Genomic DNA, 25,281 nt, shown 5'->3' on the forward strand with positions numbered 1-25,281 from the left:
GACAATGAGTATAGACTCATTATAGGACAACCAAGTTTTATTGTAATTAGTATTCCAAATGGAACTAGGTTTATTATGTCCATTTCTTTAATTATGTAAATTTGTTTTTTGTGATATTTAAATAAACTTTATCAAACTGGATAATGCGTTATAATAAAACTTTCAATGTATTAAATACATTTTCTATTGTTAGTGTAGTTTTTTATACAAACGTAGAATAAGGCGAGAGATAAAAATTTTTAAATGATTTTTATCTTGTTACGCAAAAAAGCATAACTTCTTACTTGTACGAGGAGAAACACACGATTTTTAATGAAGTCAATGATAATTATTCGTTTCCTTGCAAGATATGGAACCCTCAGTGTGCAAGCCTGACGTGCACTTGGCCGGTTTTTTTAACTACCGTCTTCCGGAAGACTCTTCAGATGATATCCGGTTCATACAATATTTTATGTTCTTAAAGGCAATCAGCCCGGTACGCGGAAGTTTGTTTACATCGTGGGAATTTAATTTTACTACTTGTTCTATAAATGCCGCCATGCGAAAATAGTTAAATGCTTCTATTCATATTGTGAGGTTTTATTACATATTCTACAATTAAACATTTTCGCACACATTTAGAATTTGATTATTATGTACGCACGGATGAATACAAAGCATTTAAGCATATTATATAATTACTGTGTACTTTGCATGTGTGCATTATATAATGTAACGCAATAGGTTACATCATGGAGTTGCGTCAGTTTTGTATACATTGAAGTGCAGTGTTACAGGGTGAGTTTATGAGAATGGCAGCTACCGTTTCCACTATAGATTGTAAGATTTTGTCTTGTAAATCAATGGTGAGAAAAATTAGTATTCAAACGGATTAGTGTATCATCATAATTTTAAGCAATTGTCGTCATTTCTGTTTCTCTTCTCTGAACTCTGAACCTTTTCTCTACACAATGAACAAGAAAAGTTTATTCATAAAATCCACACTGTCTGTCTCGGTGCGAAGCGGTGATAGTCCAGTGGGTGGGACTTCGGCTTTACTTTCGGGGGGCCAAGTTCTAATCCCAGCATGCACCTCTAACTTTTATAAGTTAGGTGCGATTCAAGCAATCGGTGCAGGAAAACATAGTGAGGAAACCTCCATGCCTAAGAGTTCTCCATACAGTGGCGTGCATAGAGGGTATGCACAGGGTATGCATATGAAATAAAATGAGGAAAATCTCCAGTACGAGTTTTAAAAAACCTAAGGATAGGATAGGATATGTATTTTAAGAAGTATAAAAGCCTACCCTTAAGTATTTTTTACTCGTTCTGGACATTTTCTTCATTTTATATCATCTGCATACCTTATGCATACGCTCTATGCACGCCACTGTCTCCATAATGTTCTTATAGATGCAAAAACCCAAATCTCATTGTGGGAGGAACCCGCGCCTTGTAGTGAGCAGGTAATGTGTTGATATGCCACTGTCTGTCTCAAAAACGTACCCTACGTAGTATGTATCACTCGCGATTGTTTGTTCGTGTTTACAAATATATTAATGTATGCGAAAATATTTGAGATTAAAGGGCTGTGCTTAAATGGCATAATCAAGATTGATTTGCCTTGTGGTGACGGCAGATCAGAATAATGCACTCCTTTACCAACAGATGTCGTACGAGGCGACTAAGGGTATATAATGGAAACTGGGCAGCAACGTCTTCTGTGCTACTACTACCGATGTCGACACCAACACATAGGCTATAATTGACGATTAGTAGGTACAGTGGGCACCGACCCAGCTTTCTGGGTCCAAGGCCGTGGATTCGATTCCCACAACTGGAAAATGTTTGTGTGTTGAACATGATTTTTTTTCAGATTATATGATATGATATATTCCAGTAGAAACTTTCTTCGGTTACTCAACACAATATATCCCAATCCACGGCGTCACGTCGCGTCGTACACACTGCATAATGTCTGGACTATGTTCTATTTAGATATTTCTTTACAACATAATCTACACTAATAAAAAAATCAATCTCTTACTGACAAAATAATGTTTTTTTCAATAGCAATAATTGACGCACCATGCAGATGTCCTTAGCCTAGAAATCTATGCCTTAGCCTATAAACAGAGCAACAGCAGGGTGCAAGGAACACATCTTGCACGTGCCGCCCTGTGTACAGTCACGTGAGGCGTAGCTGTTAACCCTCGTGTGCCTATAATAACATCGGCGCCCGGCAACCACGCCCGGAAAACAGCATCGCAACAATACTGCTTAGCGGCAATAATATAAGCATAGCGGTAGTACTTCCCCGTACCGTCTTAAAAAGCTCTACTACTACTACTAATGTATGTATGTACTACTAATGAGCGGGAATAATTACCCATTGTGCAGGAACAGGTCACAGTTCGGTCGCGCTCCGTAGAATATGAAGATTTGCTCGCCCGGCTTGAAGTCACGCAGCGCGTAACACTCGCCTCGGTTCAGATCTTCATTGTAGTCTGTTGTTATCTGTCGTAGTAAGGAAAATATTTATTTATTTATTTATTCCCCATCTTACATTTTTGTCATTACAGGAAAAAGTTATCCTAATACGACAATGCAGCATGTTATGTAAATTTTAATAATATATATAACTATAATGTACCTATATGATAAAATCCAAATCGCTATATTTGTGAGTTCACTCAGAGTGCAACAAAATAAATCCGTCATTATTATTAATAATTTATAATATCGTCTTACTAATAAATGCGACGTAAAGTTCGAAATAGTCAGAAGTGTTCTTTCATACTTCAAATGTCAGAGTGTGAAAAAACACTGCACAGCTATTCCGACGTTAAACGAAGTGCTTGTAAGGAAGTTACACGCACTTCGTTTAACGTCTGTTAAAAAAAAAAAAAAAATTATAATAAATAAAATTTATAATCAGGTAGTAAAAAAATGTAGATTATAATAAAAAAAACTAGTAGGTAGGTACTAGGTAGATACTAGGTATTCACGGGAAAAATAAATATAAGAAATAAATCGGCAGATGCAAAAATATATCTGTACGTGTATTTTACAGATGTAAAATACACGTACACACAACTTGGCCACTTGCACATAAAAGTTTAAGTGTTTCTGGTGTAAGTTTACTATGTTCTGCAATAAATTTGTTTAAATAAATATATTAATAAAAAACGTTATTATTGAAGGTCAAAAATAAGGTAACTAAATTAAGCCAAAGTTTACGCGACCATTCTCAGTTATTTTCAAAAGAGAAACATAATTCAACAAAAACAAATTCCAATCACATTTTTTTTAACACAATGTTTGCACAAGTAAATAAATTTATTACAGCAAGTTTATAATGCATAAGTTTATATGCATATATTGTCAGGTCTTAAAAGGGCTTTAAAGGGATGTAAGTTTGCAAATTACATCAAAAAATATTATATTGATCATGAGCTTTTCTGTCTTTTTTCTATTATATTTATAAACGAAAGATCATTAATTGGCTATGGTTTTGAAGACTTTATATTTTTTCACTGAAAATTTAATTAACAGATCGCAGGATCTTACTTGACCTACCTGCAATTCACTCCTGAAGACGTGCTTAAATGTGTATAAAGTCACCAATTATTTTTTTGTAAACTATATCCGCACAGCCTCTCGTGACTTACTTCTCGCCGGCCATCAAAGATCCATACCATACCATCCCTTATTTGTACGTGGCTTAACAAAATGAAATATTAATAATAGAATTTTAGAACTAAATCCATACCCTTCCATGTTCGTGATTGCACATGTCCCAGAGAGGTATAAAGGCTGTTGTCGAGGCTCCGGAGAGCTGGATGTTGTTTTGCCGGGTCATTACAGTAGAAACCGCCCATCTGCAATCGAAATACATTATTTCAATATATTTTGTAGGCTACAAGCTGATCCGATTTACATATAAAAACGTATGCATGGTTCGTTCAGTAAAAGTGACAATATTGTAGAAATAGATATTTTCTAATGGCACAACATTGCAGTTTCATTAGAAAATTTATTTAATCACTATTATCTTCACACAGTATTAAATTGAATGTGGTTTGGTGGTAGTACATATGGCAATAGTTTGCGAAATAAATGGGCTTTCACGTAAACCGTTTATGTAAGTAGTTAAAGGAGTTTTGCGGATATTTTATGGTTAACGTAATAATGCTTGTAATAATAGGCCCCCTATTAAGTAATGTCACATCTAGGTAGTGTTTCAAGCCTAGTTCGTAAAAGATAGGGCAAAGGACCTACATTGAGCGAAAAATTAAGGTTTAAAACAACTACTATACGACAAACCGGTTAGCCCGCGATCGTCTAAGATTGCATCCTAACATGAAGAATATGAAAAAAAAAAAAAGTGTGTGGGTTTACGTAACCTTTACGTTCGATTGAAGTAAAACTTTTATTATTATTTATTGATGAAAGAGTACAATGTTCCTGGGACTCCGCCATTTCATTTAATGTTCACTATTTCATTTTATATTCTATATAAAATTCATTAATATCACTTTCACATTATTTAAATATTTTCATTTGAAATACATAGAATAATTGAAAGTAGAAAATTGAAGGTTAGAACAGCACATGTCAATATAACCTTGTCATTGAATATTATAGATTGTCGCAATCGTCAGAAAATGTATTAATAATTTATTTATTACAAAAGTAATAAATAAATAAGTATATTTAGCGATTTTCAAAAACTTTGCAATTAATATTTTTTTTTAAACTGTTGAATTTTTATTTACTTTGGTATTCGCAATTGATCCGTTTGAAAATATTGGAAATTAATAATTCTAATTGATTATAATTTTGCCACTAGCTGGCGTATAATTCAAGAAGCGTGGAGTATATGACATATACTTAGGACCAGTGGCGTGCAAAAAGGGTATGCACAGCCTCACAGGGTATGCAAATGATATAAAATAAAGAAAATCTCCAGTACGAGTTATAAAAAAACCATGTGCATACCCACTATGCCCGCCACTGCTTACGACCAATCCAAATAATTATTTTTAAATAGCAGACACTACACAGACTTCTGACATAAGCGTTACTTCCGTCAGAAAAAAATCTACTCCCTAGTCGCACCTAAAGAAGTTTTACTCCAAAAATACAAGAGTTCCCGCCAATTCGGTTGTACAAAACTCCTTAACTCAATTTTCATGTCTAAAAAAGTGAATTTTTCTAAATATACTTAGTGTAAAAAAAAAAGCTCTAGTTTAAGACCTGTCAAATTAGTTTATTATAGAGGTTTGTCTATGGACGAACTGGCACGTGTAAAATTACTAAAAGAATAAACCATTATTTTCTAGTCCGCACAAGAGATGCTGCGATACGAAATAAACCGAAACGTTCTGTATTATATTGAACGCGCATGTTATTCAACATAATAACGAGCTTTTTGTGTAACGATCTCACTAAAACGCCTACATACTTAACTGTACATACATTATGTGATTCAGTCTGCTCGGAAAGTAAGAGTGTGCGAAAATTGCGCAAACAATGACCCGTAAGCAGAGATCGAGTGTTGATTCTATTATTTGATCTAAGAAACTGAGCAATTAGCGAGATGTGAAAACGTTATAAACGAGTTTACTTATTCGATATGCCAATTGTAAACTAACGTTTTATAGATCAAAGCTGTCTCGTTTATACAATTTGTTGCACTTCGGATTAAGACCTACTTTCCCGTTGAGGTGGATAAGCACCACTATAATTGGAGTATCATTAAATGTAGTTGTATTTCCTTTTAGAGAGGGAATGACCTAATTGTATTTATGGCAGGTACATGAATACTGTGAACTGCCTCGTTGGTCTAATGATTAGCAAGTTAGAAATTCTGGCTATGGATCATAAGCTACTTGTTTCGATTCCCGGGTCGTGCATATAATTCTAAAGTATTCTAGGTAGCTATAGCAATCTTCAATACCAGAGCTCGCGGTTATTTCGTTGAAGTATGGTGTTTTAAATTAAGCCGGATGTACAAAAAAAACTCCGGCCAAGAGTTCTGTTCTAGGTTCGACGTGAGTTTGAGAGGTAGGTACTTCTTCAAAATTTAACATAACCTAGATACATACAGTATATGCGATTTCTTATATAAATAAATAAATAAAATAAATATACTTCGACAATACACACATCGCCACCTAGCCCCAAAGTAAGCGTAGCTTGTGTTATGGGTACTAAGATAGCTGATGAATATTTTTATGAATATAATACATAAATACATATAATATACATATAAACACCCAGACACTGAAAAACATTCATGCTCATCACACAAACATTTTCCAGTTGTGGGAATCGAACCCACGACCTTGGACTCAGAGAGCAGGGTCGCTGCAAACTGCGCCAATCGGCCGTCAATATAACACTAAGTTATTTACTGTTTCGGGACTATTGCCTAAAAATAAAGAATTATTATTTCATTAAAAAAAATTTCACCGTTAAGAATTGTATTTAAACAGAAAATAGAAAATACTCTTAAGTTATTTAATTCGGCCGATCCATGCACACACACAAGCAGACAAAGCGGTCAAACTTATAATACCCCTTTATGCGTAAGTGGTTAAAACCAATCATAAAATTTGCTCGGTACGCCATTGTCTGCATTGACCAATTAATTTTTAACAAGAACCTTTGTTTCTCATCTCAATTTGCAATCTTATTGCGTAATGTCAATTACTACCTGTCGCTAGAAAATAGAGAGAAAAGCCGAGAAGCAAGCGGGCGTGAAAATTGAAATTCTCGGGCTTTTACAAGCACGGTAGTGGTTTATAATAATTGACAAAACAAATACCGACGATAAAATAAATAGATATTAGGAAATAATATTTATGTTTCCTACGGTTTATATACTTTGAGTAGAAGATGGAATAGGCATATAACTTTTCGAAAAGTTTTAAATATCACCTGCTTTAACGGTGAAGGCAAACATCGTTTGACGGCCGATTGGCGCAGTTTGCAGCGACCCTGCTTTCTGAGCCCAAGGCCGTGGGTTCGATTCCCACTGCTGGAAAATGTTTGTGTGATGAGCATGACTTTTTTTAGTGTCTGGGTGTTTATATGTATATTCTAAGTATTTATGTATATTATTCATAAACATATTCATCAGTCAGCTTAGTACCCATAACACAAGCTACACTTACTTTGGGGCTAGATGGCGATGTGTGTATTGTCGTAGTATATTTATATTATATTTATCGTGGAATTAGTTATGCCTGAGAGTTCACCATGTATTCAAAGGAATAGTGAAGTTTACCAAACCACACTTGGCCATCGTGGTGGACTACGGCCTAAACCGTTAATAAGATGATAAAAATGAATAGGATGATACATTCATAACCACTGTCACTGATATTTTAGAAATTTGGCACATAGATACCTCGCCTTCTGGAGACGAACTTTCGAACATTTATCCTCCATTTTCCCCCGGGAAATGTTCCTGCGGGGAAATAACCGCCAAAACCATATTGACATACATACTTATACGCATAATATTATCCTCAATGGATTTCACCATATTTTAAGTAATTTACTGCCTTAACTACTTTTAAAATAAGAATTCCAATATTCTGATCATGAACAGATATATCTTTATGTATATATTTATTGTGTGCGTGTGTATGTCACTGAACTCCTCCTAAACGGCTGGACTGATTTGAATGAATTTTTTGGTATGCGTTTGGGTGGCACCCTGGATAATTTAGGTTCACAAATCAGCCCGACAGATGGCGCTAACGTCCGCTAGTTATACATAAATATTTTTACTCAAGTATGTTACGGTCGAAACTAAAGAGTTGAGAAGATCAAATTTTTTGGAAACCAGTTTATTATATAGACGGATAAATATAATGAATAAAAGATGGTCAAACTTTATCTATGGCAGTCATCAACCTTAGAAAAAATCTCATGCACTTGCTAATAGCTAAAGAAACGACTGTTAAAAACCAGTTTATTAATAAAACAAAAGTGAAAATACGCATAACAACTCCCGAGAACCCCCAATGCGAGACCGCATAAGCAATAAATCATTAAAATATTCTACTACAGATATGCGAATCAGTCTTTGCTAGCGACATTTTGTTTATAAACATTCTATATGGTAGCGTTCTTGCATACACTTAAAACAATATGACAATAACACTTACAAATCATCAAGGTTATTTTGTTTTTTTAGTTCACAGTTGTTTGTCACCTAGTTAATCTCGTTAGTATTGTAAGAGGATCAGTTCGAGTATAGCGGACGGCACTCCTAACAGACAACAGCAAATCAATTGCAAACAGTCCAATATTAAACGGTCCAGTAAACGGTGTATTTTTAGGAGCGGCGGCCTAGTGCTTATACCTTCGGCCTCCTTTTCGGAGGGACCGAGTTCGATCCCCGACGCAATTTTAACAATTCTATGAGTAATGTGAGTGTATAATTGAAAGCAATTAAATTATTAACGGCGTATTCAAATACCCCTCACACTCTGATAGAAGACCAGTGGCGATGATGATGCATTTAAGAAAATATGAAAGTACGAGTAAATATAAATAAATATACTACGACAATACACACATCGCCATCTAGCCCCAAAGTAAGCGTAGCTTGTGTTATGGTTACTAAGATGACTGATGAATCTTTTATGAATAATATACATAAATACTTATAATATGATTACAAATAAACACCCAGACACTGAAAAATAGTCATGTTTATCACGCAAATATTCTCTAGTTGTGGGAATCGAACCCACAGCCTTGACTATGAAAACAGGGACGCTGCCCAGTGCGCCAAGCGGTCCGCGTCGTGGATTTCGTTTTCTTTAAATCCTATTCTATTGTACGGAAAATTATAATCATCATTTGCTTGGCGAACAACTTGTACTGAAGTCATCCCGGAGCATCCAGTACTCTCGCTATGGGTTCATCAAGGAGAGTTTTAATAGATGCAGCCCCCTCATCCCCTTGGGACTAAAATAAGGGCTATTGGTGGATAAAAACTTTTTGTCGAGGTTCCATGTCGCTCGTGTGACATTATGTTTATAGATTCGCGAATGATAATTCGAAGAACATTCCGCGCGGGAGGCGGCGCGTGCGGCATTCCGTTTCACATAATGCGATCATCTTCATGTACGAATGGAAATTGTTACATGGCAATAAGTTATGATCTACCATAACGCGGTTTCACCGTCAACAACGTGTGTTTAGAGCCATACGAGACTCGGAGGACTGAGAAAGTATTTGTTATGAAAAGTATACAAGCAAAAAAAAATAGTCTTAACATACTTAGCTCGATCCCCGCAGTGGATTATTATGAATTATAAATGTTATTATATTGGTAATATAACTACTAAATTATCTATGTTTTTCTATTGTATGAGAGAAGATTTCTGATCCCAGTGGGAGTAGGTCCATTATCAAGGATTTAATAGTCGATATTGGTAAAATATTATAGATACAATATATAATACTATATGGGACTCGGAACATTGAAACAGCATTTCTAATAAAAAATGTATACAAGTAGGTACAAGATGTCTTAATTTTATATTTCTTTTTTCTATAATAGGGGAAACTTATAATCTCCAGTGGGGAAGTATTTAGGCTCATTACGAAGTATTGGTCTAAGTCTAATCTCTATATTCTCCTAGAATTCTATTAGAATTCTTGTTCCTTGCAGCCGGAGAATAATTAGGCTGATTATGAACTATTAAAACTTTGAGCCTACATTCTACAAAATACTTAGTCTAAACTAAATCCTTCTCTTCTACGAGACAAGTGTCCGTTTTCACTAAACCTAGGAATCAGAAGCAAGCAGCAAATCAGATGCCTAATGATTAAGGTGATACCTAGAGAAAAAAAACTCGTAAACTGAAACTTAACAGATAAAAAAAAATATAAAATAGTTTTTTTTATTACCTTGATTCCATACGAAAAAATGAAAAATTTGATAATTTAAACACAAAATACCAAATCAACTATTTGGTATTTTGTGTTTGCATTATTAAATTTTGTGATAATCTATTGGTGAAAGGTTAATGTAAGTATGCCTAGAAATTTAACGTTTTCAATTTTTTGATAATTACTTCGGTATAAAACCTTTATGCAGATATTTTTAGATTTGTCGCCAGCAATCCTTCGACAAAAGAAAAAATTTTGTCAGACAAAGTGGATTTTGCCAAAACTCCTTGTTATTGTTTTCATTTGAAAGCCAACACAACTGGTAAACTTTTTTCATTGTTCGTAAACCCTTTGGAACTACCTAAAAGCCCGTCTACAACTACTTATCTTAAGTTACGGCGACTTATACGGCGATTGACTTTACCACTTCTACGCATAGTGGCGTGGCGCGCGAACGTGCATCACTTTCACGTTTAAAAAAATAAACAAAAAGGGGGGAAACTCACACGAGAAATCGGTGAATTTTTCTCGATTAAACGGCCAGTAACATTATCAACGTCGTGCCGAGCGTTATCGGTGTGTTTACAAATAAAATATAATAATAATCGAAGCTAATTGCCGTGCATGTGTGAAAACTATAGGATTCTCTTCCTTGTCTCCGTTTCCTATCTTCTTCTCTTCATATTTCTATACCTACGAAAGTGATATTGCAAAAGTGTATACCATCATTACCATCATATTAAGTCAGTGCATAAAAGTTTAGTGCAATTCGCCTTTGAATTGGTTGTAAACTATTTGAGTGACAGTGCAGAAAAAGTTCCGGGTTTTGAGTACATTGAAGATATAATTTTATAGATTGTATAAGAAAATTATTGTTATTAAACCAGTGAAAAAAAGTGTTTTTCGTATTTAACTATTTTTAATGACATTGCAGAAAACGCTAATATTCTGAATTCCATATTAGTTATAAAACTTTAATCAGTTTAGTGCATTTCGGGGCGTACACTTGTGCGTTCTCTCCAAGATTTCTTGGTGTAATATGGGTTGTAGTACAATCGCCATGCCTTTGTTAAGCACTTTGGCTGCTTTGGTGATCATCGTGCATTCTGCTGAAGAGAACTATGAGCGGCAACTCCATATGATGAGGCCTCGGGCTTTGGAAGCAGAAACAAACTATGAACAGGTATAGATATACTTAGATATTATCCACTTCTTACTATTATATAAAATACTTTCCCTTTAAAGAAAACCTTAGCCATTACATCTAAATTAATCAGGTAAAGCTATAATCTCCTTTACTCCTATTAGAAATGCGTTTTCCTAGTTTGTTGTTGTCCTTTATTCACGATCTAACTAAGAAACCAATTGAGTAGATTTTTGGCTTAGAGTTGGTTAAAAGTTCGGAGAGTAACATAGGCTAACTTTTATCCCAGAAAAACAAAGAGTTCGTAAAAAAAAACCTTAATAAACGCAGGCGCCAACCGTGGGCAACATCTTGTAGAGTATATTATCAAAAAGACCGCTCTGGCGCATTAAGTTCTGTGGATTATAATGGGAAATCCCGAGTTCGACCCCCGGCGAGAGCAATGTGGGAATTTATAACTTCAGAACATTCTCTTTCTGGTGGGAGGCTTCGGCCAAGGCATCATAGCTTACCATCAGGTTAGATTGCAGTCAAGTGTGAAATTGTAGAGGTGTTAAAAAATAGAGATCATAAAGTCTACGGAGTAAAAATGTCCTATAACGGCCACTGTTATCTTTGGATGTTCTCAGAATAAAAATATATTTCGCTCCACACAGAAAATAAACATTCTTGGTTGTGTCCCCTTGACCCCTTTATCATAGGAGAGACGGATTTCATCATCATCATCATCATCATATCCACCCATTAACGACCCACTACAGGGCAAGGGTCTCCTCCCACAATGATAACGGGTTAAGGTCGTAGTCCACCACGCTGGGCCAGTGCGGATTGATGGACTCCACACACCTTGGAGAACATTATCGAGAACTCTCAGGCATCACGTTTCCTTATGATGTTTTTCTTTACCGTTGAAGCAATTGATATTTTAATAACTTAAAACGTACATAACTTAGAAAAGTTTGTAGTGCGTTCTGGGATTAAAACTCGGCCCCCCGAAAGTGAGCTCTCCTACCCACTGGGCTAACTAGATAATGTTCCCATGCGGGTTAATGGGCTTAAATGAGTTTTAACTTATCAATTTGATAAGATGTGTTGGAATAACAAAGACCGACGGTTAAACATTTTTCCTAACGCACAGAGAACTTGGCCAAAGAATCCAATAGCTTAGAATTTTTGCTTCACCCGGGAATCGAAACTTTATACGTAGTCGTACTGCTAACGAATCGACGAACATGCTGACCACTGGACCAACGATGCAGAGAGAAATCTAATAATGCGATGAATTGTTATTGCAGTTAGCATATATGTGAACGTTTACATAGACATCAGAGATCAAGCGGTGCGTAAAATACAAAAACAAAAACGCACAAATCTGCAAAAAATACACGTATGTTCCGCGACACTAAACTGTTGGGTTTATAATTATTTATAATACGTTATAAAAATTCCAATTGAATTTCTACACCTTGATCAATATTTATAGTTTAGTTCCTTGATTACATATAATTCTTCCTCAATGGAAAATAGGATAAATTCTATCAAAAAAATTGATTTAACTGAAGCTGGTGAAATAAAAAGTTAATATCTAATTACTGTAAAACAATGGCAAAAGGAAATGGATGCGGCGATAGCTCATTGGGTAGGAGATCGACTTCACTATCAGTGGGGCCGAGTTCGAATCGCAGCACACACTTTTAACTTTTCTATGTTATATGCGTTTCAAGTAATTAAAGTATAACTTGCTTCAACGGTGAAGTAAAACATTGTGAGGAAACTGCATGCCTGAGAGTTCTACATAATGTTCTCAAAGGTGTGTGGAGTCCACCAATCCGCGCTGGGCCAGCGTGGCGGACCACGGCCTTAACCCCTTCTCATTGTGGAAAGTGACCCCTGCTCTGTAGTGGGCCGGTAATGGGTTGATGTGACGATGATGATGATGATTATTAGCGTTAGGGTTTATGATTTATTTGCGTTATACATAAATGCTTCCAATTCTGGATAAAGATACGAGAGAGATAAACCGTTTTCTTTGGAGTAAAGACAAGGGACTACCTGCGACCCCTTTGAATTATTTACTTATTTGTAAAAATATCAGAGACATTACACTTTTTCAATTCGTCTCCCCAAGCTACTCTTATAACACATAATTAAACAAAACATAAAGTAACAGATACTAAGTAGACAAAACAATCAAAAATACACAAATTACTTTCTTTGTAACATTATTTTGTAGCTGAAGCGGTCAAATTGTCTCGAACTAACTCATTATTGCGCAATGCACTTACATAATATAATGATTGCAAGTAAATCAACCATCCACAAGTTTTCGATCAAGCTGTATTATAGATACTTATATCTGTTTTAGGAAACGAATAGAAAACTGTTCTTAAAATAGGGTGTTAAAACCTCTACAGAATGTGCTGGGACAAACCAGTTGGATTGTTCGGACTCATTTGTTTGGTTGTCATAAGCAGTTTGCCATTGACATGAACATTTAATTGTTTTTTTTTTTTATATAAGCTTTTTTAATATATTATATAAAAGAAAAGTCGTCAAAAAATAATTACCGGCGCTACCTAACCATAGTAACGCAAAACATCGTGCGATTAACGAATTAATCAACAACCTGGGTGCTAGAAAATTCCTTATGACGATAATCGGTCGTTATAAGGAAGCAAGAAAACATTAAGCACACTAACATTTTTTTATTTTTCCGGTCGTTCCGGTAAAAGTATTTAAGTACCTTGTCTCTACGTCAATTTTTTTTATATTTATTTCATTATACAAATAACATTTTTTCAATTTGGTATATAAGTATAGCGCAGTAATTGTGCATAATATATAGGCAGGTACCTTCTAAGCAGACCAAAACCTTTTGTTTTTTGGAATAAATGGAATGTTGACTTTCAGAAAGCTATAAACTATACTTTTAAGTCCGGTATAGTAGTTTAAACCTATAAATAACACATTATCGAAATCGAAATATTTTGGCTTACAATTCAAGAAACATCAGAAAGTACGAGAATAATACACAATCGCTGTTAGATGCGTGTGCAGTAATGAAAACAAAGGAAGTTTTCATACCGTCGTTTATGCCTTTTGACGCGTTTTCGTTTAGCAATTTTTATGGTTTTGTAAACAGAATTAGCCGTGAATCTTTCTAACGATGCATATCGGAAACTAGTTTAAGAGTCATATAATGCAATTAAAATTATCGTAACATCGCGTCGGCCAGATGTTTGCTAGAAATAAATTATCTGTTCACCGGCTTGTTTCGATACGGTTAAAAAAATAGAAAAGGCATATTGAATAATCTAAGAAACAATGTTAAAAATATTTGAAACGTGAAACACGAAACGTTTCAACTTTTAGCCTAACCAACACGTTATCCGGATTAGACCTAGACCGATTCGAACAGACCAAGCCTGACCTTGAATTTAGCATACAAGATAAGTGCATGAGCATATATAATAAATAATATTTTTTAGGCCTAGCAGGATAAACGGAACTTTATTAAACTTGGAGACCAAAAAAGGTGATCTCGATATTTAATTCAAAACCGTAAATAGTTGCATGCAGTACAAAAATAAAAATAAGAAAAATAAATTAATAGGTTGCTGATAAGCATCCTATATCGCGTGTGAACGGTGCGGTGCGACGGCGGTATCAATTTATTCGAAGAGGTAGATAGATAGGTATCTAATTTGATCAGCTGAATTCAAAATTCTAATTGCTGAAAGAAATGTTTTAATTTTTTACGATGGGTGTAAGTAAACGTCAATTATTTTAAATATTGCTTAAATAACTTTAGGCCATATTAACTGTAGATCGGATTTAAATGTTTGACAATAAAAAAATCACTGTGTATATATTATATTACAATGCAATACTATACTTCTGCAGATGAATTAATAAGTACACAATATAATGACATAAAAGAGAACAGTAACGCATTTGTTTTGTTACTGTTCATGTTTTTTTTTCGAAAAAAATCCCGTATCGTTAATTACGACCGGTTAGCGAGATCATACGGACGGATAGGAAACGGAAACTAGAACGATCTTATCTACTTAACTTGTACTTAGAAACTAGTATTTCTAGAAATTGTAGGTGGTTCCCGTCAAATAAGTAGAGCATGTGCTAAATTACATTTAATGCAACGAATCTTAATCGGGTAAAAGTATAGATATCCGGTACTTGCGTACGAGGGTGGGAGTGGGAGGGGGGAGGGGGGGAGGTAGGGGAAGCCCCGCCCACCTTTCCCCTTTGTCGGAAAAGTATAGTTTTCGAGTAATGATTTTTTTTATAAATCATAACCTCACTTCTTTTACATAGGAATATTGACCTATATATTAAATATCCTAAGTTAAATATACCTTTTTAGTGTCAGATTCTAGGGGACATCACGCTCCGCTCTGCTTCGCTCGGCTCTCAATGGTCTTTTATGTTCTAACCTAACCTAACCTAGCTTCTTAAAATAGATTTTGACCTATGTATTAAATATCCTATGTTAAATATACCTTTTTAGTGTCAGATTCTAGGGTCGCCTCGCTCCGCTCCGCTTCGCTCGGCTCTCAATGGTCTTTTATGTTCTAACCTAACCTAACCTAGCTTCTTAAAATAGATTTTGACCTATGTATTAAATATCCTATGTTAAATATCCTTTTTAGTGTCAGATTCTAGGGGACGCCTCCAAATACATATCTAGCTGCATTTCGTTATACGCAATTTTTAGTGAAATTTATTTTTATCGTAATTAATTCAAAATACATTTCCGAAATCCAAAAACAGTGTATATGGACCAAGTTTAACCCAGACAAAGCTCCTAAGCAAAAAACATATGTAAAATCAAGTACCGGATATCTATACCCAACCCCTTAATCGACTTTATTTTTGGCATAGTTGAAAAAAAGGAGAGTAAATACTAATTAGGAGTAGCAAATTAAGCTGAATCTTCATAATATATCATGGATTTCCGCAAAGTAACGCCTGCTTCTATCCAAGAAATACCTTATTGCGAAATTGTAACAATATCCGATCAATTATTTCATGATGAACTGAAATTGCGTTTAGATTGCATCCATGCATTTTGGAATAAAAATATATCCTACATTGCTCTTCGGCCCTTAAACAATATTATATCTAGGCCAAAATTACGCCAATCTGTTGCTCTGTTGATAAGTGACGGAATGATAAACCGACGAACAAACTAACTTACGCATAACTTATATAACATAACTTATATGGGTATAGGGACTTAGGGAATAAATTAAGTAATATTTTTCATTTATCTATGATTTTAAATCTGTCGTATCCGCATAAGGTAAAATAATCGTGTCATTTGTATTTGTTGTGACAAGAAAAAGTTATCAACCTCTTGAGTATTTAGTCTATGATAAAAGTTATATTCGGCCTTTGAAGTGTTCTGTTTGAAAATGCAAGTAGATACAGTGAAACCCCAAAATTTGTCGAAGAACTAAAGCAATTTACTTTCACAACAACTGACAAAGACGGAATCCAACTAAGCGGAAGCTTATTGAAAAATGATGTCGATTTATATTTTATTAACATTGATTCGCGTAATCATTTACATGAAAATGTATGCATAGTATAAGATCACTGTTGGTTGAGAACCGGTACAGTCGCTTTCAACTTTCCTTGACCATTATGACATCTGTTTTGTAACCGCTTTCTTTGGTGAGATAACCAATGCTTCATTAAGCTATCGTCGGCTACTCGTTATAATTGACACAAACTGGTAATTGATTAGCGATATTGAAGTGACATGCATCACCGAAATGACTTAACAAGTATGACGCATCTACATAACACATGTTGGCCGTCAGTTTGCTGACTTGCTCTGGGTATATATTCTTGGATTGTAGTATTTAAATGAAACACATTACGGATGTTATGAAAGTTAAATTGAATTTTCTACGTAATATTATCTGAATTAATGGAAATCTACTTTCATGCGACTAACTAAATTATAATGAGGTACTTCACAGAAGCGGTGACAGCGCAGTAGGTAGGAGCTCGGCTTTACTTTCGGGGATCGAGTTCGAATCCCAGCACGCACCTCTAACTTTTCTTAGCTATGTGCGTTTTAAGTAATTAAAAATATCACTTGCTTCGACGGTGAAGGAAAACATCGTGAGGAACCTGCATATCTGAGAGTTCTACATAATGTTTTCAAAGGTATGTGGAGTCCGCAAATCCGCACTGGGCCAGCCTGGTGGACTACGGCCTCTTCTCATTATGGGAGGATTGTGTGTTTAGTGACCAAAACACCCGTTCTGTAGGCATATTCTGCCGGGAATATACGAAACTTAGCGCACAATTGCACTTTTCCAACAGCAAAATTTCACAATTTATTGAGCAATCATTTAATACATCTTGTGTGCGATGAAAGCGAAGCCGGCTGCTTTCAAACAATCATCAATTGTACAGTAACTTCGATATAAAAAAAATATTATTTAGACATTGTTTATGCATTGGTAGGTCCAAAATGCCATTCGGAAATACTAACCTAATACTTTCTCTCTATTTCTTACGTGTGAAACGTTTACTAGGCTTAATGTTTTAAGTTAATAGATTTTATATTGTATTCACGAACGTATCCATAGGATATAAAATCCAGAAAGAATGCGGTTCATACTAGAAACGGTTTTCCTGTTGTGACCGACTATTGTAAGCGTTTAATCTGAAATAATAACTAACCTTTCTTACACGATTGCCCAAAAATGTATGTGATGTTTAGGGTTCAAGTAGAATTTGTTTGTATGTACGTGTGGCTGAACCGATTATTAAGATTTAATATTTTGATGGTATGGTTAGAATCCTCAAATCTTCCCGAAGGGCATGGTAAAATTAAAAAAAAAGCAGGTCAAAAAAGTGCAGTGCAGTTTTTTTTTTATTCGTACTTGTTTTAGCAATAGAGTTTGGATTTGTGTTTGCACTGCATATGTTATACTGAAGAACTACGATTTTGGTATAACGAAGGACAGATTACATCAAACAAGTCACGCACCCGGATGCCACTGGAAACCAACCGCTCACAAACGAGGAGTTTTTGAACTCCCTACAAAAGACCTATATCCAACACTGGATGTAAATCGTTTGAGGTGATGATGTCACGTAGTATCACTTGTGCCCCGTTTGTGTTGCGCTCAGCATCCTAGAATACGGTTGAAGACAATGCGCAAGTTCGTTTCAGCCGCATCTCACTTGTATAAAAATGTATTTACAACATATTCGTGACGCTGCTAATCTCATACCTATTGTTTTTTTTAGGTTTAGTGAAAACGGGCATCAGTTGCTGATTTGGTATTCTGCACATATTATGTCACTTTCATATGATATGCATGCCCATAGATGGACTGTAACTGATAACTACCATGAGGGTTGTAACAGCGTCTTCGTTGTAAAGGGTTCGAGTGCGAAGACCGCCAGAACTGTTAGCATTGGCAGGAATTATAAATTATACTCTCCGATGATATCCCCCGATAAGGGATATAATTTACTTTGCCAAAGCAAGGAAATAGTAGAAAAGAAGAAGTTTACCCCTGTTTATTATTACACTTATATTATTTGGATATTTACACGTGTGCCCATGAGAATTAATAAAGCTGCGGGAGAACATACAATTTTGTCCTTTCTCCGGGGAGAAGTCAGTAATCTGTTTCTTGTCAGACTCTACATTTTATATATTAAAGAACAACAATATAAAAGTTTATATAATTTGTTAAGCGAGTTATTGTTCTCATGTTTCTAGCAAATATTTTTTCTCGAGACGGCGAACAATGCGTAGAATATTTAGAACACAAAGAGTTCTCAAAAAACAACACTTACCAATATGATATAACTTGATGTGCTATAAGGTTTCATAACTTAGAAATCTATCTAGAGTAGCGTAAAGCGTTAATACTTGGAAAAGCCTGACTAGGAAAATATTAAAACATAAACTTGTTCTGAGTACGCCACTTTTAAATTTTTTGAGGAAGTGTACAGAAAAAAATTGTTTAATGTGTCCGCAATATGGCGAGATTATTTTGTTCTTGGTCAGGCTTTACCTCGCTAGAAAATCCCCGTAACATTATCTAAGGTGTGATTAATCTGGTGGGAGCCTTTTGTGGGTTAAGACCTAATTAACCGATCGTCAACAATTTAGCTTTCGTCAATTTCACTAATTGAGCCTGTACTTAAAACATAAATTAAAAAAATATATATTATTTTCAGCCATGGAGGATGCTAGAAATGGGGCCTATAATGACGGAATCTTCGCATGTCACCCCGAGCGAGACATGGGATGAAGAAGACCCTGAACCATCAATGCGACGTAGAAGAGTACGCAAGCGAAAGCGACGACCACAGCTAATCGAAGAAGACGACCTAATACATCAAGAGAGTGTATATACGTACGGTGAAGAACCTCAGCTTCAAGAGAATATAGAAAGACCAAGGAGACGACGAAAGAAAATGGATTTTCAGAACAACGACAAAGAAAGGCAAAGTAGTTGGAATGAAGAAGCAAACAGACCAAAAAAAAGAAGAGGCCAGAAACGAAAAAGGCCTTTAGGAGATTCTTGGCCGGAACTAAGCGAATTCGGTGGATACCGAGAACAAATAGACAGTAGTGAAGAAACAGTCAATAAAGAAATACGAAACGATAATGTCCATTACGACGAAAATGATTATCAAAAGAACATAAACGAAAAATCTAATATGAAAGTACAAATATATAATTTTACAGAAATCGAAGGCACAACACAAGCAATATCAAATTACGGCAATCAGCCCCAGGTGGTTGCAACGGATGAGGATACATCTTTGTCTGAATTTTCAATAGAGTCAGTTATGGAAAAAGAAAATCTAAATAAGACTATAATTGATACACAGGAAAAAATAAAAGACAAAGGAATACTATCACCTAATAATAACAAACCGGCTAAGGTAACAAACAAGTATCTTTTTCTTATTTAATGATATTCTCAATTTATACTTAAATTTATTTTTACGTACTTAGGTCAAGAATATTAATCAAAGTATACTTAAAGTAGGATAAATAATGTAGAATAAATTAATATTAAACTTTAAGAAATGTTTAAATGAAACACTTGGTAAAAATCCTAGTAAAAATAGGAAGCTCAACGAGCCATAAAAGAAAAAATGTTAAAAGGACTACAGGATTAATTTATTTGTAATTTGACTAATATTACATAAGGCGAAGTATATAATTCTGTTTGCACACGATATGACCACATATAATGTTATATATAGTTACAAATAATTAGCTGTATTATTATGTTAGATAAAGTTACAAATAATTATCTATATTTATGTCCTGGTCTTGATTTTCTGTGTATAATATTGAACACCTCTTTACTTTGATTTTTATTTGAATTTTGATATCATCTTATAACGAAGCATGTCTAACATGAATCTTATGTTAAAAGTTTTCTTCTTTTGAAAGTGTTCCAACAAATGATTTATTTTATAAAGTACTACTTAAAACGAAACTGAATCTCCTTTCAGGATAAGGAGCCGATAGATCCAGTTGCGCTAAAAGCATTATTAAAAAAATCTAATGGAAAAAGTTTAAGTGAAATACTTCAACAAAATAACTTATCCTTAGCTGACCTACTTCACGGTAGGCAGAAAGCTATATCCATATTAAATAAAGAAAGTTTATTTACAACACCAAATGTAGGACAATTTAGACACTCTAAAAATAATTATTACAGTCCCATTAGTTCTAAAGAAAATACTGAACTATTAAATAAATCAGAAAAGGAAGAAAATGAGCATTTAGAAATTGAGACAACCACATTGGCTACCACAACAGATCGTATGATTGACAGAACTGATTCTACAGAAACTAATTACAAAAATGAACAGGAGGATTTATTTAAAATGAATCCACATGAAAATGAAACGGTTGAAAACCCTAGAAGAGGTTATTTGCGACGGCGATTTCCTGGCGGCATTCGTAGAAAGCTGCGTACAAGGCCGAGTGAAAACAATACCTATAAAGGTCAACTAAGCAGGGATTTAATAGCTTTGACTTCGATGAAATACAAAAATAATAGGAATATATCCAAATCTCGTGAATGGAAGGGAATCATACCTTCAATGATGAAAGCAGAACCTACCAAACCAAATACCATACAAATAGAGACTGAAACTGAAATGATACCTACAACTCCATGCCCATTTACCGAAACGACTACTGAAGTAATATATGAAACTACAACTGACCTTTCTTATTCATCTATGAACACAGAGCCAATTGCTGAGGCAAGGGGTCGACTGGAAAATACAGCTGAGTCTAAGAACACTTATTTGGAGATAGAAGGTATTGATGTAGCTCAATTTACATCTTCACCATTAGAGTTCAATACTGAGCAAGAAAAAGAGATCATAACATATAAACCAAGACCTTTGTCAAGTGTAAAACCTTCAATGAATGCATCTGATTTGAGACGACAAGCTTTAAACAACAGATTAAAAAGAAAACGAGTGAAACATAGGACTACAACTACTGAAATACCTGAAGAACTTGAAATAAAAGATACATTTGGTAATGGCAAATTCGTATCCGCGTCCGAGTTTATTACCAAAACACAAACAAGAACGACTAATTCTGCAAATGAGGATGATTTTATGACTTTAGAAGATTACTTGACTACCGAAGCTACACAACATGTTGCAATCCGTTATCGAACTAAGAAGCCAATGAAAACTAAAAATATTACACATACCATACAGAAGGCTTTAGTAACTGAAGATAATGCAAAATTTGAAATAGACGAAATTCTTAACGACAATCACAGTAAGTACAATAATATTATAATGTTGTTTTTCTAGTACTATTTTTTGACGAATCTGATAATCTTACAGATACAGATTTTTCAATGGAACATTGATTACGCCAGGACGGCAGGAGAGATGTAGAAGGAAATCATAGTTTGAATAAATTAGAGATATATTATAGTTTACATAGCATTTATTTTATCCCGGAAAATTAACGGTTCCCGCCGGATTTGTAAAAAACCCTTAATAAACGCGAACGAAATTGTGATGTCAGTGCTGTATTTGATCTTTCAGTAAAAACTATGGCAATGGTATATATTTTCTCCATGCTGCTCAAAATGGGCATAATTGATGACCCTTCATGTAGGGCCAGCAACGAGGACGTCGAGTCCATGGAGCATATGCTTTGTGATTGCGACGGATTGGCTAAAAAGCGGGTTGCCTATCCACAACCAGAGGATTACTGTGCCTCCAACCTAAAAGCTTCAATCAAACTCTTAGAGTGGATATTTGAAGCTATTTAGGGTGAGGGGATTCAAGGACGGGGCGAGCACAAAAGATCCTGGAGGGCCGAAGTGCATCCGCTGAAGCGGGTCTCATTACAAGATAGATAGATGGCAATGGTTTACTTAAAATTATTATCGTTTCGGTTTCACAGATTAGGTACAGAGACAGTAAATAATGTACCTCTAAGGCTTCTAAAGTATTATTTCGGTTTTTGTAAGACGAGTATAACAAAAAAAAAATCCTCGTTTGTTGTCTATTACTAAAATGCTTCAAAACTTAAATGCTTCCTATGCATTTTACTTAAATAAAATAATATAATCCATTAAAGCAACGTGATAGGTAAATGCTCTAATTAGAGTCAATCAGTGCTCAGCAGTGCTACATTACTAGGCTGCTGATGATGATGATGATGATGGTGATGAACAAGATTAGTTTTTATATGTATGACTTTTTATTATCTTTTTTTTTACAGCGAGTGCAAAGCTTTCAAAAATACTTAAAGAAAGGAATATGACATTGAAAGAATTAGTAGAACACAGAGAGCGGGGATCAAGTCATGTTCATTTAGCAGATATATTTCACAATGCTTCAAGAGAACCAAATCCACCGGAACCTTTTCTATCTAAGTCGCTAATAGAACCAATTTCTAGGGAGACGTATCCCCTTAGAGCTTTACTAGAAGCAAATATATATGACCCAAGAACTACGACGATCGATCCAAGTGTACTCCAAATAAATAATGCAAATATACCAGTAGTGATGGATTTTGGCAACAATGTTAACGAAAACGGTGAAAATAAGGGTATACTGTCACTGTTTGATAATTATAGTAAAATAGATACAGCTGATTCAAATTCTAGCAAAGACAGCGCAAAAATAGGTAAAATAAAGAATGTTAGGACTATTTATGGTACTCAAGAAGTTGAAACTACAAGGGAAGCCCGTATGCTGAACTCCGAAAAAGATTCTGTTTCATGGAATGATTTAATAAATTTAATGCAAAAAAAGCATCAAAAAGAAAATAAAGAAAACGACAACTCCTTGGCAAGTGGTAAGAAATCAAATTGTTATTTCTCATTTACCATTATCTTATTCATTTATCTGGTACCTTATTTATTTTCCTACCTGGTTTAACTTATATATGCCGCAAAACACGTGAGATGTGCAAAGAGTCTCCTCTTTTTATGCAAATCTTTGGTGAATTGTGTGTGGGTGTGTTTTGCCCTCCTTCTACGACAGTTTACGGTTAACTACAATCTGCGTTTTTATGTTTTGTTTCAACGAAAATTTCGTCGTAATAGCTAGACGTTCCTCACATTGTGAAATGAATTATTTCTATTTCAGATATACCAATCTCAGAGACACAACAGAAAATAGATCTAGAGGAAGATGTGGATGGTGATGGTGTAATAGTATTGGATGATCTACAGCGGATAAGAAATATAGAAAGAAAAACATCTTCAGATAAATTGTTGGAGTTGAAGTTATTTGAGAGAAAACACCCTCCAGAATTATCAAATGAATCAACTGTTATGTTAAGTGATACGAAATCAGTAACAGTGGCTACTGCAAGCATTATCGGTCTAGCTCTCATACTTTTTCTGTTAACGTATGCTGTATTGAAATGGAAACAACAAAATAAAATATTCCACACTAAACGCGCAAAAGAGGACGAATTTGTACCGTCTCCTGTATTCGAAAGTAGAAAAGGGCATAAAATTAACAGCAGCACTCGTAGTAAGAGCCCAATGCTTGCAACATCACATATTTATTCAATTGATACTCTGGATACCCATGCAGGCTCTGAATCACCCGAATATATGTGGGAGACATTAAGGAAACCCTTTCAGTAGATATCACAGACATTTTACATTATTATAAAACTGGACTGAACTTCACTGTCGATTTATTTATTATTTATTTCTTGATAAATAGCGAATAGTTTAACATACTGATATGCTTTTATAACTAGTTACCTGATATTACAATAAGCTGTTTTCTAATCTCTATTTTGTTTTAATAATAAAATCAACAACAACAACAACTTTTGAAAAGAAATATCAAGATGACACTTTGTCTATGAAATAAAACAATGGTATATTTTCTGTATTTGTTAACAAAACTACTTTCATGTTGTGGAAAATAAACATAAAACGGTGTTTTGTAATAGTTTTCTTACATTCACTTTCTTATATTTCTTTATATCATTTGACAAACTCTTACTAAATCAGGTTTGGTAGATTTTAATTGTAATGACAATAGATTAATACAACATTACAACATAATGCCACTTCTTAATGTCAATGCAGCAGAAGTACTGCTTATCTAAACCTGTAGGAATTTGATTCTCCAGGTTCGGTTAAGCAGTCAAGGTACCACATGGATTCCTTGTAACTAAATTTTAGGTTCAACTCTGCAATCCTAATTCTGCATGAGTACTACCCGCTTAACGTAGATTTGTGTGCTACCAACCTAACCGAAACATTAAACACAATTAAAAACTTTTAAGTTTATTTTATATTAAAAGTTTTAAAGTTTATGGGTTAATTGCTTGTTTCAAGCAATGGATTATTAGATTCTGCTCTATATTCTAATTTGAACAAGACCTCTAGGCTGTCGCATTGTGCACTACGGCAATATTAAGAAAGGAGACCAAAAAATTTAAAAACACCATTTCATATAAAATAAACTTTTAGGAAGGCTGTGCTTTAATGCATATATGTGTGCATGCTACTGCCTCGAGGTCCACGAAGCACTGGTTTTATTAATCAACTCAAAAGTAATGACTTTACCAGTTTTAATTCTGTGTACAGTATCTGTTTGTACGTTAAAATGCTACACTTGTGGCAGAATATTGTTCTATTTCATAAGTTATTTTAATCTGTACTGAATTTCAGTATTAAGTGGCATGTGCAATA

The 25,281-nt window shown here is 34.7% G+C and overlaps 2 protein-coding genes across 2 annotated transcripts in view; one reads left to right on the plus strand and one right to left on the minus strand.

The window, feature by feature from the left end:
• Positions 1-25,281, minus strand: part of LOC120631509 (actin-histidine N-methyltransferase) — a 30,943-nt gene that overhangs the window by 2,359 nt on the left and 3,303 nt on the right. The window contains exons 5-6 of the mRNA XM_039901127.1: positions 3,752-3,860; positions 2,369-2,496 (exon numbers count right to left, since the gene is read on the minus strand). Coding sequence (XP_039757061.1) covers positions 2,369-2,496; positions 3,752-3,860 — 237 coding nt within the window. The remainder of the gene's footprint in view (positions 1-2,368; positions 2,497-3,751; positions 3,861-25,281) is intronic.
• LOC120631508 lies at positions 10,785-24,383 on the plus strand. Its single transcript, XM_039901126.1, has 5 exons — positions 10,785-11,083; positions 19,283-19,996; positions 20,579-21,875; positions 22,836-23,414; positions 23,708-24,383. The coding sequence occupies exons 1-5, from the start codon at positions 10,940-10,942 to the stop codon at positions 24,214-24,216; spliced, it is 3,243 nt and encodes a 1,080-aa protein (XP_039757060.1). The 5' UTR covers positions 10,785-10,939; the 3' UTR covers positions 24,217-24,383.

This window comes from Pararge aegeria, chromosome 18 (genome assembly GCF_905163445.1).
Source record: "Pararge aegeria chromosome 18, ilParAegt1.1, whole genome shotgun sequence".
NCBI lineage: Eukaryota > Metazoa > Arthropoda > Insecta > Lepidoptera > Nymphalidae > Pararge > Pararge aegeria.

Excerpts from the sequence above, each read along its gene's own strand:
- LOC120631508 (XM_039901126.1), top strand. The coding sequence starts at position 10,940 with ATGGGTTGTAGTACAATCGCCATGCCTTTGTTAAGCACTTTGGCTGCT. Across the intron at positions 19,997-20,578 it reads ATAATAACAAACCGGCTAAG|GATAAGGAGCCGATAGATCC; the intron begins GTAACAAACAAG and ends ATCTCCTTTCAG. Across the intron at positions 21,876-22,835 it reads AATTCTTAACGACAATCACA|CGAGTGCAAAGCTTTCAAAA; the intron begins GTAAGTACAATA and ends TTTTTTTTACAG.